At 37.3% G+C, this 17,113-nt stretch overlaps 1 protein-coding gene across 1 annotated transcript; it reads right to left on the bottom strand.

Moving 5' to 3' along the window:
* Positions 1-620: 620 nt before the first annotated feature.
* Positions 621-15,872, bottom strand: NDC80 (NDC80 kinetochore complex component; the record flags this gene model as incomplete). Its single annotated transcript, XM_080339740.1, has 16 exons — positions 621-743; positions 1,098-1,200; positions 1,718-1,848; positions 3,341-3,433; positions 3,958-4,047; positions 4,321-4,473; positions 6,537-6,742; positions 7,015-7,159; positions 8,014-8,120; positions 9,250-9,343; positions 10,616-10,705; positions 11,510-11,612; positions 14,069-14,241; positions 14,365-14,488; positions 15,226-15,312; positions 15,772-15,872. The coding sequence occupies 16 exons, from the start codon at positions 15,870-15,872 to the stop codon at positions 621-623; spliced, it is 1,923 nt and encodes a 640-aa protein (XP_080195866.1).
* Between the last annotated feature and the right edge of the window lie 1,241 nt (positions 15,873-17,113).

The following is a 17,113-nucleotide window of genomic DNA, read 5'->3' as shown; positions in this document are numbered from 1 at the left end:
TGAAAAAGCAGGAGACTGAATGACATTTACATTTGGTCTTGCTACTAAAAGGCAGGCTTGGGGAAGGATGTCCACTGTCATGCATGTGCAACAAATACATATGTATACTAAGAAATACACAAACTATACTCCAGAAGCATAACTCTTCTCACAGTTAGCAATTTTACAAGTTTACAAAAACCACAAGTTAAGTAGCAGTATTTCAAGTTGTCAGTCCCCTCTGTATTTGTGCTCTCACTTGTGGTTCCATCTTTAAGTCCACTTTGTGATGTTATTTTAACAGGCTAACTGTACTTTTGACTTACTAATGTTCCTAGAAGAGCACAAATGATTTAATTATAAAGGAAATATGAAACTAAGTTGTTCCACAGTTGTTCTGTCACAGATTTTCGTAATCATGCATGATATATTGCAAGGAGGAAGAGAAAGCAAAGCCTTTTTTAAGAAAATGCAAATATATTCTTTAATGTGTTTGTGTCAATGCAACAAAGGAAGTCCATAAATATTTCCTTATGCTTAAAATCAGTTTCACTGCTAAATGCAGGAAGTACCCATTCTTGTAGAAGGCATCATACCAGAGCTTCAGAAATGCAAAATTTTCATCTTCACTTTTTTTGTAATTATAGACTTTCAGCCTTCTTTTTATAACTGTCTAGAATTCTGGTCAAGGATGACAATAGATCTTCAGAAATGAATTCTTCATAGTCTCTGTCAATTTTTTCATTCTGTTCATCAAGATATTTCTAGAAAAGAGTTACAGAAAGTTTATTAGAACTATCATGGTCTCTATTGCACTGGTTCTACTAAAGCATGTTAACAGGCATTGTACAGTTTATTTCAGTTCAACACTTCTCTGAAAGACATTTACCAGAAGCAGATTAAACTTGACTGTTACTGCTGAAATTTAATAATCAATACTGATTACTTATACCAAGGATTTTGTCAACAAATTTATTTAACTAGAATCCCCAGACTAAGGGCAGCAGCTCCAAGTAACTGATACATTATTGGAAAGAGTAAGTTCTAATTTCCATGTGCTTAACTGCAGTTGCGCATCTCTAGAAAGATTTAATTTTGAATATCAAACTTTAGTTTACCTCTATAGACACTACATGGGTCGCAATCACTTCTAGAAGTCGATTCAAGTTATCACCAGCTTTCCTGCTCTCTTCTGTTGTTGTTTGCATAACAACTTGATATCTAAAAAGTAAAGACACTCATAAAGTCACATCCATAATTATAAAATTCCTGACACCTAAAACAAACCCTTCACCACGTATACAATGTTTAGCTGTATTTTGTTCTATTAGCATTAACTTGAACCAACTTAGATTTGTATATCGATACTCAACTTCAAAGAAAAAGGACTTGCTAACCAATATGAAACAAAGTACATCAGAGTCAGAATACAGTCAGAATAGTCTTTCCAGACTTCAGGCTGTAAAATGTAGTTGTCATATAAGTTTGGAAACAAACTAATTTCTTTATTACAACAGTATATATGAAAAAATTACATGGAAACCAGGAGTTATCATGTAGCAAACAAAATTCTAGCAATATTTTAAGTGTTAATGATGAATTCCTTTTAATTGTGAATTTTTGAAATTAATATGCTTACCAAATAATTTTACCTTACAATTCAAGAAAGTGTCTTTATCCTTGAAAGACATGAAAACCAAAATAAACTACACTAATAACTTGAAGTTATGGGCCTTACTGTCGTTGAAGATCATCCAATTCTTTTGTGGCTTCACCAAGACCTTCATTGACACCACTCTCAAGTAGCTGTTTATGCTTCTCTAACAATTCCAGTTCATTTGTCCATTTTTGCTCTTCCTCTCCTGCCTCCTGTAAACATAAAGAAAGAGGGGGAAAAAAAATAAAAAGCATAACTCAGAAATAATCAGGATTTTTTTTCTCCTTTATATTACTTTATTACATTCCAATAGTAAATTCAAAACTCCAAACTCAGAACTAAAAAAAACCCAAGGATATCCCCCCAAATCTGAAGTTTCAGGTATTTTTTTTGTATCACCTTCCACCCAAAACCAACCTAACCCTCCCTTTATTTCTCTAACCATATTTCAAGGTTTGTGTTACAGCTATTTTCCTTTCATAGGAACACTCAAAAAGTGTTATTTACATACTCTGCATATTTTAAATAGCTTAAAAATGGAACATCATGAAGAACTGTTTCTAGGTTAAAAAAAATAAAATACTCGAATAAGAAAATTGCTTTCCCTTTCATGTCTGAAAGAGGAGTGCAAAATGTAAGTAATCTTCTCTCCAAGGAAAATGACACTGTTGACACTATACTTAGCACAATTAAATTGCACAAAACCAAACTAAATTCTGCCATCAACTAAATATGCAATTCTGGTAAATTACTGAAACATCATTCTTCAGAATAATTTTAATACTGTAGTTTTATCAATAGCATTTTAAAAATTACACGAGGAATCACATGACTATGTTTTATTATAACCATCCAGTTGCAGCTTATGAGCTTTATGAGCTTACCTTAAGAGAAAAGCATATGCAACGCTATAGATCAGAAGCTAAGTTTCAAGTGATTTTGAAAGCAATAAACGAATTGCCTTCAGCCACCTAACCAGGTATTGGCGATGAAATAACCCTGTTTCGTGGTTATAGCACAGAAGTAGGGGTTTGAAAGAGCAGGTATGTTAAACCCTAATTTAGTTCAAAAAGCATTTTTCTCCTAGGCACTACAGCCCCACCAAAGCCATGCTGCTAGAGAAGCTGGGAGGCACTGAGGCAGCCACAGCTGTTAACTGAGAGGACTGTTTTGTTGCTAAACTAGATATGAGGAAAAGGATAGGAACTGCTCCCCCGCTGGGGAAGAAAAACAAAGCAACAATTTTAGATAATTAAAACATTTAATGTGCTTTTAGTAAAAGAATGTTTTCCTTATTTTTAATGCAATTAAACATATTTGCTAAATCTGTAAGTGTATTTATTTTATGTAAACTGCATAGACAAGTCAGATACTGTTAACTCTAAAATCTTCTTCAAGAACATGCTTTGAGACATCTTGAGGTCACGATATGATTGCCATCGCTTTTATTAGTGGATGTAGTAGCTTATGATCTACAAGATCTGCCAAAACACGATGCCAGATTTTCTTATGAGAAGGTGAAAACTGAGTCACTTAAGGCAGCACTCAAATATTTCTGAAAATAAAGAATCCTGCAAGAGGAATGGAGGGACACAAGAGTCCAAACAAACAAAAATGCAACCAAAAACCTTATGTATAAATATAACAATTAAGGATAAGGATACCATTAAGGACGAATTGTCATCAACCTATAAGAAGTTCTACCTTATGCTTCTGATGGTAAAGATCATCTAGCTTTTCAGCTTCTTCTTCCAGCATTTTCACACTGCTTTTCTTGTCTGCTACCATTACTTTCACCTAGAACAAAAACATGACCAAGAAAATAGAATTCAAAAAGATTTCCAACATATAAATCCATGCCATCACAAACAATACGTGGTAGCCCAGGAACATTTAAACCAGTCCAGGCTGGGATTGCATTAACTTACTCCATAGCAGTTTGTGTGGTGCTTTGTTTTGGATAGGTGGCTAAAAGACTGTTGGTAACACAATGTTTTGCCTGTTGCTGGTATAGCGCTTGCACCACATCAAGGCAGCCCCTCAGTGAGTAGGGTAGGAGCAGGCAACATGTTAGGAGGGTGCACAGCCAGGACAGTTCACCAAAATGGCCCAAAAGGATATTCCATACCCTATATTGTCATGCTGAGCAATAAAAACTGAAGTAGGGGAAGAAGAATGGGGAAACACAAAAGACTACCACCAACCAGTCACCCAATCAGAAAACAACCCATCACACCACACTTCATGCATGCAAAAAGGTCAAATGAGGCCAGCAGATAACATTACAGTATTTTAGTCCTAATCTTCATTAACCAACACACCTGTTCCAAAGTATCTGCCAACGTCATGTGCCGTTGAGTAGCATTCCTAATTTCTTCCTCAGTCTGGTTTATGATCTCCATAAGGGGAGCCTGTAATACATATACAAGAAGATCTGGCTAATGCAATTTGTTCATTTGAACTAAGATGTACCCCCATACATCTTTTCCCTCTCCCGTTTTTGTTTAGGCTGCTGTACCCTACAATATCAAACTTCCTTCCTATACTATGATGTAGTTACGGCAATGCATCATACAGGCTTTTCAAGGAAGCTTCATGTAGAGGTTAAGAGAGACTTTTCCAACAAAACTTTTTTTTTTTTTTGGTGAGGAGTAACAGAAATATTCAGTGTTGACTTGACTTACCTTGATCTGAGTTCTGTATTTGACTAGGCAATTTGGTCCTGCCTCAGGATTAAACTGAATCTCAAAATCGTGGCCTTTGGAATTCTCAGCACTTATTGGAATTAATTTCAGTTTTCGAGCCAGTTTATGATACTCTGCCAGTTGCATTTCAATCTGTTCAGATGAGAAAAGGGCAAAAAACATAGAAGAAACAAAGTGAAAAGCTTTGCAAAAAGTATTCATATGGTCTTCTAAATAGATTTCCAAGTTCTCTGTACAAACATGACCCCAAGTCATGCCACAGCATGCAAGAGCTGTATGTAATGACTGTCCAGCAGTTTGCATTGTTTGGATTAAGTGCTGGTTTATGATTCTCTCAGAGTTTACTCTGTAAGGTTTCTCAGTCTGTGTGGGAGAGACTGGTTTCACCCGTGTTTTTCCCTACTCTTTTGCCATATATTTTCCTGCCTCAACTTTTGAGGATTACTTGATAGAGAAGGAAGAACATGCTTGGAAATACAAATAACTAAAACAACGACCAGTCAGAAGGCTGTGCTGCCATCTAGCAAGACCTGGACAGGCTGGAGAGTTGGGTGGGGAAAAATTTAATGAAACATAACAAGTGCAAGTATGGAGTCTTGCATCTGGGTAGGAACAACCCCAGGTTCCAGTATAAGTTGTGGAATGACCTGTTGAAGATCAGTGTATGGGAAAGGGACCTGGGGGTCCTGGTGGACAACAGGATGACCATGAGCCAGCACTGTGCCCTTGTGGCCAGGAAGGCCAATGGCATCCTGGGGTATATTAGAAGGGGGGTGGTTAGTAGGTTGAGAGGTTCTCCTTCCCCTCTACTCTGCCCTGGTGAGACCACATCTGGAATATTGTGTCCAGCTCTGGGCCCCTCAGTTCAAGAAGGAGAGGGAACTGCTGGAGAGGGTCCAGCGCAGGGCAGCAAAGATGATGAAGGGAGTGGAGCATCTCGCAGGGCAGCAAAGATGATGAAGGGAGTGGAGCATCTCCCTTACGAGGAAAGGCTGAGGGAGCTGGGTCTCTTTAGTTTGTAGGAGACTTGAGGCGTGACCTTATTAATGTTTATAAATATGTAAAGGGTGAGTGTCACGAGGATGGAGCCAGGCTCTTCTTGGTGACAACGGGCAATGGGTGTAAACTGGAACACAGGAGGTTCCATTTAAATTTGAGAAGAAACTTCTTCACAGTGAGGGTGACAGACACTGGAACAGGCTGCCCAGAGAGGTTGTGGAGTCTCCTTCTCTGGAGACATTCAAAACCTGCCTAGACGCCTTCCTGTGTAACCTCATCTAGATCTTCTTGCTCCGGCAGGGGCATTGGACTAGATGATCTTTTGAGGTCCCTTCCAATCTCTAACGTTCTGTGATTCATCATGTTGATATTCCTTCTCCCATTGTTTTTGACAGGAAATGCCACATAGCCACACATCCTGATTAACAAACTTTAACTTGAGCATACCTCTAGACAAAGCTTATTAAATGCTCTATTTTCTGATTAATGAGTGCCATTGATGTGCAAACGCCAGACGACATAAGTATTTTTTCCAGTCTTATGTGCTTCATACTTGCACAGTATGAGGAATTTAATACCAAGTGCTTGATAAGGCATAACCCTTTCCAAATGCAAATATATTTGAAACTTTTTGTTTGTTTGTTTTCATCTAGCAAAGCAGAAGCTTTTAAATCACACCACTTACAGAACCACATCTTTTCACCTTGTTTGAGGGAATTGAATTTGGCCCTTAAATCTACTACAACTTCCAATTAAGGGACCAATCTAGCCCTAAATGCATGGAGAGATATTGATTCAAAGCACTAGTTTTGCATTACTTCCTTGCTATCAAGTCTTAACATTAGTCTGAAATTGCTTGTGTTATCAAAGTAATTTCAAGTTAATGTTATCAAGGCTCTTGATGCTGTAACAAGAAGAGCTGTCAGTGGTGCATATTCTAGCTATGTCCCTTATGATGCAGAAAAAAATGAAAAGAATACATTTCCATTATGTTCAAAATAGAAAAGGGGCAAAGGAAAAAAAAAATTCAGAGAGATTGCAAACAGAAGCCATTCTTGTCACTTGAGCCTGTTAAGACACATCTATGCTGTTCTTAAATTATTTAGGAAAGAAGTCAGCAATAGTGCAGTCCCAAGTTTAAGCTTGCATAATGAAAACTGATAGCCACCTCTCAGCATAGTTGGGTTTTCACATACCGCCTCTTTACTCCTAGCATATTTTAGCTCTTCATTCCACAGCTGATGTTCTTCTGCTTCCACTTCCTTAGTCAGCTTGTTAATGGTTTGCTGCAACTCATTTCTCTCATGATTTATTCTCTCAATGTCCGCAACTGAGTACTTTTGGTTATCAAAGATGTGTTGGAGCCGGGCATTCTCCTGTTTGGTTGCTTCTACTTCCATTTCTAAGTTCACAAAACATACGTGAAATGAATGTAAAATGCCAGCCTATATAGTTAAACTTAATCTCTGTATTTTTATAAGTAAATAATATCTGCATTTCAATACTCTACTGTACAAATAGCTATCAGCCAAAATAATCTCTATATTAGCAACCAATTTCAGAAAGTTTATTTGTAGCATCATCATACACTAAGTATCTCTCTCTGTCTTGAAGCTGAGAATTACAATTATTTTAAACCTATTTCTAGCTTCACTATCATCAAGGCCTTCTTACCTCCTGTTTCAACTTCCTCATTAACACCTTCCGCTTTTTCTTCAAGGATGACTATATGAGATTCCAGATTAGCCAAATAAGTCTGGTATTTCTGGACGTCTGCTTGAAGAGACAATTTCAGGTTTCGTAGTGTTACTCTACGATCCTGGTGAATGGATGGAAAGAACAGCCACTATTATATTGATCTAAAATAATGATCTTACTTTCCAAACCACACAGTACAGTAATTGGTCAACTTCAATAGTATAAAAAATATAAAATTAAATACCTTTAATGAATTTTTTATCTCTGGGACAGCTGAATCAACTTAATCATAACAACAAAAGAATAAGTAATCATAAAAACAAAAAAGTACCTTAATTCTTGCATTTCATCATTTAGTCTTGGATTTGCATTAGGCATTGCATTAAGAAAGTTATTTGCAACTTAAGTAAATAATAATACACAAAGGGCAGATAAAACAAAGGGCAAGGAAAGCTGGGAATACGAGCAGCACATTTTGCACAGTAGGCAGGAGTCTCAATTTGCCAGCTTCACAGCCACTAAAGCATTTTTATATCCATGATATATTAAAAGCAGAATCTATCTTTTCAAACAAAATATTTTCCCTAAAATGTACTGTTACAACTGAATCTTATAATCTCAACCCCTAATTAGTTCTTATACCAACACTTTTGGAAAAGACAATGTTGAAATTCAGACAAAAAAAGGCGGTCCAAATATTTTATTAATATTTCAGCTAAGGCAAGATCTCATTACTTGAAAATATCTGCATAATATTAAACAAATAGTAACTGAGGACTCCACAGCAAATGCCTTGTACTATAACGATATAGAGTGTGTAATAACCTGGCCTAATTAAAATATTACAGAGCATTGAAAATATTTTTTCATTTGTTGTAACATATCACCAGTATCTTCATTTAATAATAACAATAATGATCAATAATAGAAAATTCAACTCCACCATATAAACAAGCACAGACACAATTTACTAACCGGCTCATTTTCCTTTTCTTTTTCTAGTCTTGCAATCTCTTCATTAAGTCTTCTGTTGTCAGATATTAAACCTTCTATCTGGAATTCATCTATATTAAATAAATCCTCTATGGAAATAAAAAAAAAAAATGGGTGCAGGTTACAAATAAATCTCACTGGATATCATAACCTAATCTGAATATCTGTGCTTTAGCTTCAGCACAGTATATACCCATTATCTGGACAATTATTTTAAACTAAAATAAAAAACCAAACACATCAAAAAACAACTAACAAACCTACCAAACTACTTTTATTAGCAAGCAAATAGACAAAGCTATAACACCACAAACAAACAACAACAATAAATGTGTTTTTCAGTCCTCGTAAGACCTCAAAATCACTCCTGTGAAGTCAGTTTCCAAACTCTCATACAGCCCACACTGCAGGGTAGTGGTTATCTGTTCCAGCTTCACAAGGTAATGCAATTTGTATACTCCTTTCCTATCCACATACTTCCTTACCTCTTGAGACATCTTTTCTCTTACTTCCCTCAGTGTCTGCCAAACAATGGCATGATTACTTTTTCCTACTAATATCTAGTAACAGTCTGGTAGCTTATGTTTCTTCTCTAACTGACAGGTCTGGCTTGCAAGGGTAGTGTCCTTAGTCTGGCTTTTCATAGAAGGGCTTAGAAAGCGAGAACTATTTTTCCTCCTTGTTCTCATATTCTGTTGTTATTTCAGTAGGTGATGAAATGAATGAGTCAAAAAATTAATAACTTTCCACCTCCCTGAAGACAAACACAGGTGCACGCTGAATTATATATGGGAACCTTCACAACAGAGTATGGAACTCTTGCAGGCTGTTTTCAGACCTCTTTGAAGCTAAACTTTCTTACTCATCGTATGTGCATCCTCTGATAATATTTTTCTTTTTTTAATTGTTAACTTTGTCAGACAGAAACAAGAGTCATTTGCATAGATGGAGTTTGCATCTGAATAACTGTATAATGCTTTTCTGTCACAAAGCCATTGAAAACAGTAGGGTTACACAGGTACAGCTGACAGCAGAGCATGACTTGCTTGTCTGTACTATTAACAAAAAGAAAAATAAGTCGAAGTAACTGAGAAGTACTTGGGAATTTCAGGTTCTCTTATGTCAGATCACTTTCACTTGTAAACTGAGCAACAGTGATGCTAGGATAAAAGAAACCAGTTACACAATTAAATACTTCATTAAAACATGAAAACTTACTGAATTTTGATTGCACTTCTGCATCCAATTCCTCAAAAGTATCTCTCCCTTTCATGAATTGCTCATAGCACTTCACAGAGTAGTCCACGAAAAGCTGAAAACAATTAAAAAATTTTTCATTTCAGTGATTCAAAGGGCTGTAAAATATCTAGACAGTCTAAATTTACTTAACCAATTAAATTAAACAGGCACTAAAAATATCTTTCACTGGTTTGCCTGCACTTCCGTAAAAATCAACTTTTTTCCCTTCCCTTTAAACACAGAATATCAACAGATTATATCCAGGCAGTAGGAGACATCTGGAATTCACATTTTGAAATATCTAGAAATACTTGGTACATTTTTCTGGGATACCTAATAAGGACAGTAGGTACAATATTTAAATATGTATTATCTTGAACCATATGATCCTCTCAGGTTTGTTTATGGAAACTGTAAGTCTGTTCAACAGACCTTTTCAGTAAATATGAAATACTTCAGATCTGCAGATGTCAGAGAACTGATCTAGAATTAAAGAAAGGTTACCCAAAAAGAATTTACTGGAAACTTTAAATTACAGATCTTTCAGAAGCAATTACATCAGTATTGTAAATTTTGTTTCCACATATATGCCTATGTATCAATGTATAAGAACACATTTAGCTTAAAAGCATTTTTACTTGTCAACTGTCAGGTTTGTAACCTTACTCCAAAATTCTGATTTAATTTGATTTTTGCAATTTTCTAATAAAATGTTCTGGCACATCATACAGCCTCAAACATCATCTGTGATTCAATTTAACACAGAGTTAGATCTGAATAGTGCTAATAATCTATGATAAATTAGAAAGAAAGCAAGCTGCTGGATTTTTAAATGTCTGAATTACATTGCCACCCTATTTTGTGGCTAGGCAATTAAACATTATGACCAATGTTTAAATTGTAAACTGAGTAGATATTGGCAGGAGCCACCACATTCGTATTTAAGTCACTGTCTTTACACTGTACTGCTGTTAACCTTAGAAGACTCAAGTGCCAAAGAGAAATACACCTGAGACCCTACTAAAACAATAAACAAACAGCATAATGACCCCCATTCTCCACAAAGGAGAACAGAAACAGTAGCAACTCAGAGAATATGGCATTTCAATTTAATGCCCAGTCTTCACCAAAAGACTGGCCACGATGCCTGCTCAGGAAATCAGTTGGTCAGGCTTTTTATATTAATATAATGCTACTATACTACCAAGAGAACTCTGTGAATATAAAACTGAACAGGACATATAAGTACAATTAAAATTGTGGAGTCATATATTTAAATTGTGTTGTTACAGCACATGGCAAAATTAAGTTGTACAATACTGGTAATAATTTACTTCTATGCTACCTTATTATGTACAATTCCATCTTCTGTCTCTCCTCCCCAGCTCTGTCCATCATCAAACGATGGTGCATTTTCCCTTGTGGCAGCATACAACTGAAAGGCACAGGTGTACATACAAAAAGTAAGTGTGAAAATCCCCATTAATTTTCATATTAGTTTTGTGTTCATAAGAAGCAGAATAACATTGGATTAGGATTTCAGCAAGCAGGGTATAATGGTTCTGCTTCAGAACGTGACCACTCACATCAGGGTAATGAGCCTGTGCTTACTTGACTGAAACTATAGATGAAGACACATTAAATGGACATTCAACACTGCCAAATTGTCTTGCTAAGCCAAACATGTCTTTTCAGCATAAAGGATGGGATTTTATGTGTGCCCAGTTCAGCAGTGGTGAACTTCTGTCACAGATTCCAAATTTTGCTCAGACCTGAGCTGGCAGCAGAGTTATCACTGTTAAAAAACCAAACAACAAACCCTACTCAAACACAACCCCCCCTACTCTATACAACAATCACAGGACACTTGAATAATTGCTATTGAAAATTCCATCCTTAGACTTCAAATTTAGGAGAGGATCACAGAAGTCACAGGAAGATCTGCACTGAAAATGCATGATTAACTTTTCAAAAATTAATTATGTGGAAGGCATCATTGCCTACCAATTTATCCAGTGCACACAGTTAAATAAAATATTATGATATATCATTAAAACACCGTTTAAAGTTACTAAAAGTAAGGCTAAGAACTAGCTCCCAGACGGCAAGTAAGAACATCGGCCTTTTTCTTTACATAAGTGTCAAAGAGATTTTTAGAAAGCATTTAAGAGGTCTCTATTGAAACTAACATTCCAGCCTGAAAAATGAAACTATTTGACTTAAAGAAGACAAGTGATACCTTGACAGAATCAATTAACCAAACCAAAGCTGTCACAATCTGAGGCCACGTGTGTGGTGCTCCCACTGTGTACATGGAGCTTTTTGACAAAGCAAAGGGGTACCTACAAGGCAAAAGAAAATACATCTTTAATAGCTGGGGCAAACAGTGATGAAAACAAAAGAGCAGTTTTTTACATGTAGATCAAAGCACAGTAGGAAGAACAAGAATTGTACTTTATGCCATACATCAAAGGGAGATAAGCTGAGTTCTTACAGCACTATTTTATTCAATTATCATGGGTTTCTCATTTTGTGATTCATAGAATCACAGAATATCTCAAGTTGTAAGGGACCCATAAGGATCATCAAGTCCAACTCCCTTGCTCCTCACAGGACTACCTAAAACTAAACCATATGACTAAGAGTCTTGTCCAGATACTCCCTTGAACTCTGACAGGCTTGGTGCTGTGACAACATCCCTGGGAAGCCTGTACCAGTGACCGGCCACGCTCTCAGTGAAGAACATTTTCCTAGTGTCTGATTTGAACTTCCCCTAATGCAGCTTAATTTCCTCTCCTTGTGTCCCATCACTGGTCACTAGAGTGGAGATCAGCACCTCATCCTCTACTGGCCCCCTTGCAGAAGGTGTAGCCTGTGATGAGGCGCTTCCTCAGCCTTCTCTCCTCCAGTCTGAACAAACCAAGTGACCTTGGCCACTCCTCATAAGTCTTGTCCTTGAGACCTTTCACCATCTTGGTCACCCTTCTCTGGACATACACTAATAGGCTTGATATCCTTCGTATATTGAGGCACCAAAAACTGCACACAGGGCGGCACTAGTGAGATATACAGTGGGACAATCACTTCCCTCAACTGGCTAGCTAGTGAAGAAATGGCCTTTTTTTGCATATCCAAAGATTAGGAACAATTAAGGCCTCAATCAAAGAAGCATAAACTATTCCTTCACACATTCCTTAGCCTCTTCATATTCAACTTAGTATGTTGGCTTGGTCTTGGCAGCAGCAGATTTGTCTTTCTCCTTCTGAAGCTACTGTGGGAGGAGAGATGGGCACTGCAACACTAAGGACAAAGGAGTGTGTGTGCCATGTGGGCATGAGGTGATTCACCATGAGACAAAGACCTCAAAGGAAAGACAACAAACACAAAGAAGGGAGTAATAATCCAATGGATGATGTTTAGACTTCCAAACTGGGTGTGAAAGCCTGAAGGCTTTCCTAACAGATGAAAACTAACTGATACATTGGAGTCCTGTTCTTAGAGGGCAAGATGCTTGCTTCTTGGGTCAAATGCACTTTGTCAGCTGCTTTTCAGTTTTTCAATCAGCTTAGTATCATGCAACTACATAAAGGAATTTCAGAACAGCTGCATATCAAAGTATAATATTAATATTACGTATAAATACAGAACACACAAAGGCTATACTGCTAATTACAGACATCCTCTCAAAATCTTCTACAAATAAAGGAACACAGAAGTGCAGATTTTATTCCATCTTTAGACTGACAGCTGCCCAAAATTATTTTAAGAATATAGGACAAGAAGCTACTGATAGACTGATAGTTTTAAATAAGCTCTCATGAGCCATTCAGCCTGAGAACTTTTAAAAATAAATTATTTAGATCCATTTTCTAACTCTCAAAAGACAACAAAGTGAGTCCTCAAAATAAGTATTTTTATACAGGATTACACTTTTGGTGCAGCAGAGTAAATCCTCTTGAGAGCAACTTCCTTTTCAATATTTCAGCTAGGTCAGCAATTTAAAATGTTATAGGTTAAACCAAAATTTTATTAAAACATTGAGAAGTGAACAGAACAGACTTTTGCCTACGTCTAAGGAGCCCTAGTGCTTTGATGTCATTATAGGCTCGAATCTACAGGAGTAAAATACACTTCACTTGTTTTTTTAAGCAAGACTGAAAATTCACTGTTATCAACAGGGAGAACATTTTTTTTTCTTGAAAAGTGTTAGTACATTAATTATTTCAAACAGTTACTGAACAAGATTGGGAAAAAAACCACCCAGCTACTTAGTTTGTTTTGTGGCTTTTTTTGTGTGTTTTATTTTGTTTTGTTGTTGTTGTTTATTTGTTTTTGTTTTTATTTTTTTCCCCCCCACCTTGGTGTAATTTTTATTTCCACTGCCTACTTTGAAAGCAGAATGACAGAAATTACAAGAAAAACGTTATTAACTAAATGAGCTGGATCCAACTTTCTGGAATTGTTTTTCAGTTCATTTTAACAGAATGAACCAGAAAAGTCCGTCAAAAAAACCTGTGTCTATCTTTCAAAGTTTAATACAAATAAAGGTAATGAAAAAAAAGCAAGCTTCCAAGTGCTTATAGTTCTGGAAGTTCAAATATAAAATGTACAGTAGGGTCTCAGAATCAGACAGTAAACTTAGAACTAAACAAAAGGGAAAAACAATCACAACACTGTAGTTTCAGAACCTCATCTGAATAAGGAAACCTATCTGTTCTCTGCAACTATCAAGCAGAATTCTTAGCTTTTAAATTTCTAGCTGTATCAAATCCATTTAGCACAACATTAATGATCTTACCCAAGCTCTTTAAAAACTCTGGGAATTTCCTCTTCAAATTTTGAGTTAGGCAGTTCATAAGAAGAGCGGAGAAATCCACAGATAAAAGTGAAGATTTTTAAAAAGTCCTTAACTGATGGAGACTGCAGTGACTTCATGGAAACATTATGCGCGTAACCATTCTCAGAAAGAAACTGAGAAAAATAGACATGGCATATTAGTCACTAAATAAAATCTGAAGTTGAAACCATAAAAAATAATTTGAGTAGTATCTTTTACACCTAACAACAAACATTTAGAATAACTTAATAAGTTACCTCACAAAGCTGCTTGATACATTGTTGGATGAATGTCTTGTCATGAAGTGGCCTGGGATCCTTGATTTTCTCTGTACCAAACATACCATACTGACTGTTGCGTGTACTTCCAGCCCCACTAGTTCTAAGAACAAAAAATAAATACAGTTCTTGTGACAACACAAAGAATTTACTTAATGTTTAAGTCACTACAATTGCTATTTTTATGTTTCTTTTGCATTTGTTATACAACGGGATGCCTAAATGTTTCTCTTTATCTAGGATGACTAGAAAAACATCAACCTGGAAGCCATCATGCACGCACACAACAGAGGGGTTACTGCATCCTAGGTGAATATTTTCTTCAGTGTTCTGAAAGAAATAAAGTTTTGCAGAGCAGAAAAATACCCCAAAAATGAAGAAATAAAATGATGCAGGTCATTGAAAATAAAGCCTGAAATATTTAAGGAATACTTAAAAGGAATAGATCTCTGAAACAGTGGGGTCCTACAAAAGATGATACTTGCAAGAACACAGAAACCACAAACTAAGCTGAAAGGAAGGTTTGCATCTGAGAGAGAAGAAACTACGGCAGAGGGTACTGGGGATATCACTCTTCCTTAAACAGGCAAATGTATTGAGGAGCTCTTAAGGTCTGCAGTGCATATCATTCCCAAGAGGAAGAACAGCTCTCAAAGCAATTCCTACTCCATGGCATTATTGTTTAGTGATGAAAGAGGGGAAGAAGACAGACCTGAAGGTCTGCTGGCCTCAGGTCCATTATTCCCTATAAGGAAAATTTGTCAAGAGACAAAAATTACAAAATGATGTGGGACTGTTATTGTTTCAATTTACAGTACAGAGATCTAAAGCTATTAATACCTTTTCCCAAAAAAGCTGACTTTTCTTTCCGACGTTGCAGGTGTAGGTTTGCCCATGCTCAGCTTCCCAAATGTACCTCTGTCCTTCCTGAGGGATAGAGAGAAGGATTCAAGTGACCATTTCATCTTTTGTTTAGGTAAGAAAACTATAAACACATCCATATAAGCCTAAGCATCTTCAGCCTAGAAACATCTTAGAATAGTCAACTGATTTTAATGTATTATTTGTCCATTAACAAAAATACTTCTGCAAGGAGATTTCTAAGTATACATAATATACATACACACCACCAGCCACCTCCTAAGAAACAGGTAAGAAAAAGTGTTACAATTTGAAATGTTTCATAAGTATACAAATAAATTTTAAAAAGTTTTTTGCAGAACTGGAGCACTTATTGGTGCAATTATTGTTGGCTGCAGGAAATTTTCTTCTTGCTGCTCCCATTTTTTTTTCATTTGCTGCTCACACACTCGAACACATTATAGCAAATCCCTTCACGGTTTGTTTTATATACCTGTTCTCAGCAAGACATTAAGCAAGACTTACATCTGAGGTGTCTGAAGACCCATCTTGTTGTTGTCCTGCACTCTCAGTGCCATCATAGATTGCCGACCACTGCTTCTGGTAATATTTGAGCTTCGTCTCATGGTGACGAAACTGTAAATCACAAGGTGTCAATATTGGAAAATCCAGGATCTAAGAGTATTCGCCTTCTTAAACACCACAAGGCCTTTCCAAAGGGTCAGAATAAGCAAGTAGAACTGTACTTCAGGGCAGGCAGTGTGACAGTTTCCAGAAATAATGGGTTCTCCTAAAAACAAAACAAAACAAATAAACAAAAAAATGTATTTCAGGCTCCAGAAGTACATAGCACCAGCCACAGCCTTTCAAATTATTTTATTGATGAAAATACCAGTGCTTGTTCCAAACCTACTATTTTGCCTTTATGTATATGTCAGTCATTTCTAACCTACAGATTCCAAAAGCAAGATGGCTTAAGAAGTTTACAAAGTTACAGTCCAGAAGTTACAGTCAGCTGGGAGGAAGGCCACACTAACAAATCAGCCATCCATCTGTCCTTTATCCACTAATTCAGAGACCACTTATTGGCTCTGCAAACGATAATGCAGTATCATGGCACAATAACTGGAAAGCCTATTCTGAGATAATATTATGGCTAACTTCAGACTACACACACAAAATATAAATCAAACTGCAAGTGCTGAACTGTCCCCGCAGTGGCATTAAGTGAGATTTTGAAGCAAATAAAATTAACTCTGCAAAAAAATGCCAACTTTTGCCCTGCACAGCGAATCTATTTTATTTGTGGGGCAGGCTCAAATGACTGAATCAAAAAAACTTCATTATGAACATTACCAAAACATATTAACAGTGGAAATTCTGACTCATGATCACACTTCTAGTTCCACTTCTCACGAACCGTGACAGAAATTTAGGTCGGGCCCACTCCCCAGGGCAGCTTATCCACGACCTCAGTTTCTCTGGGGCAGTAAGCCGCGCTCTCGCACTGCTTTACCAGGGACCTACCTCAGGGTAAATTGCCTTGACAAACACACCGAACGGGGAATTTAAGAGTGCAGCTCGCTAGAATCGACGCGCCAGCAGAACGGAGGCCTTGCCCCGGTGCGCGGCCAGCGGCTTCCCCACGCAGGACCAGGACCGTGCCCGCCGCCCACCTCACGGACACACACCCGCCTCACGGACACACGCACACTCGTCCGCCCCACAGACAAGAACAGACACTAGCCCGGGGCTGCTGCCCGCCCCCTCAGCGGGAAAGGCTCACACCGCGGAGCGGCCCGTCCCAACAGCCGTTACCGTTAAGGCCGCCGCCTTCGCCTTCCTCTCAATTTCAAATCCGCCCGCC

The sequence above is a fragment of the Nesoenas mayeri genome (assembly GCF_963082525.1).
Source record: "Nesoenas mayeri genome assembly, chromosome: 2".
NCBI classification, from domain to species: domain Eukaryota; kingdom Metazoa; phylum Chordata; class Aves; order Columbiformes; family Columbidae; genus Nesoenas; species Nesoenas mayeri.
This window is presented reverse-complemented; position numbering and strand designations above follow the sequence as displayed.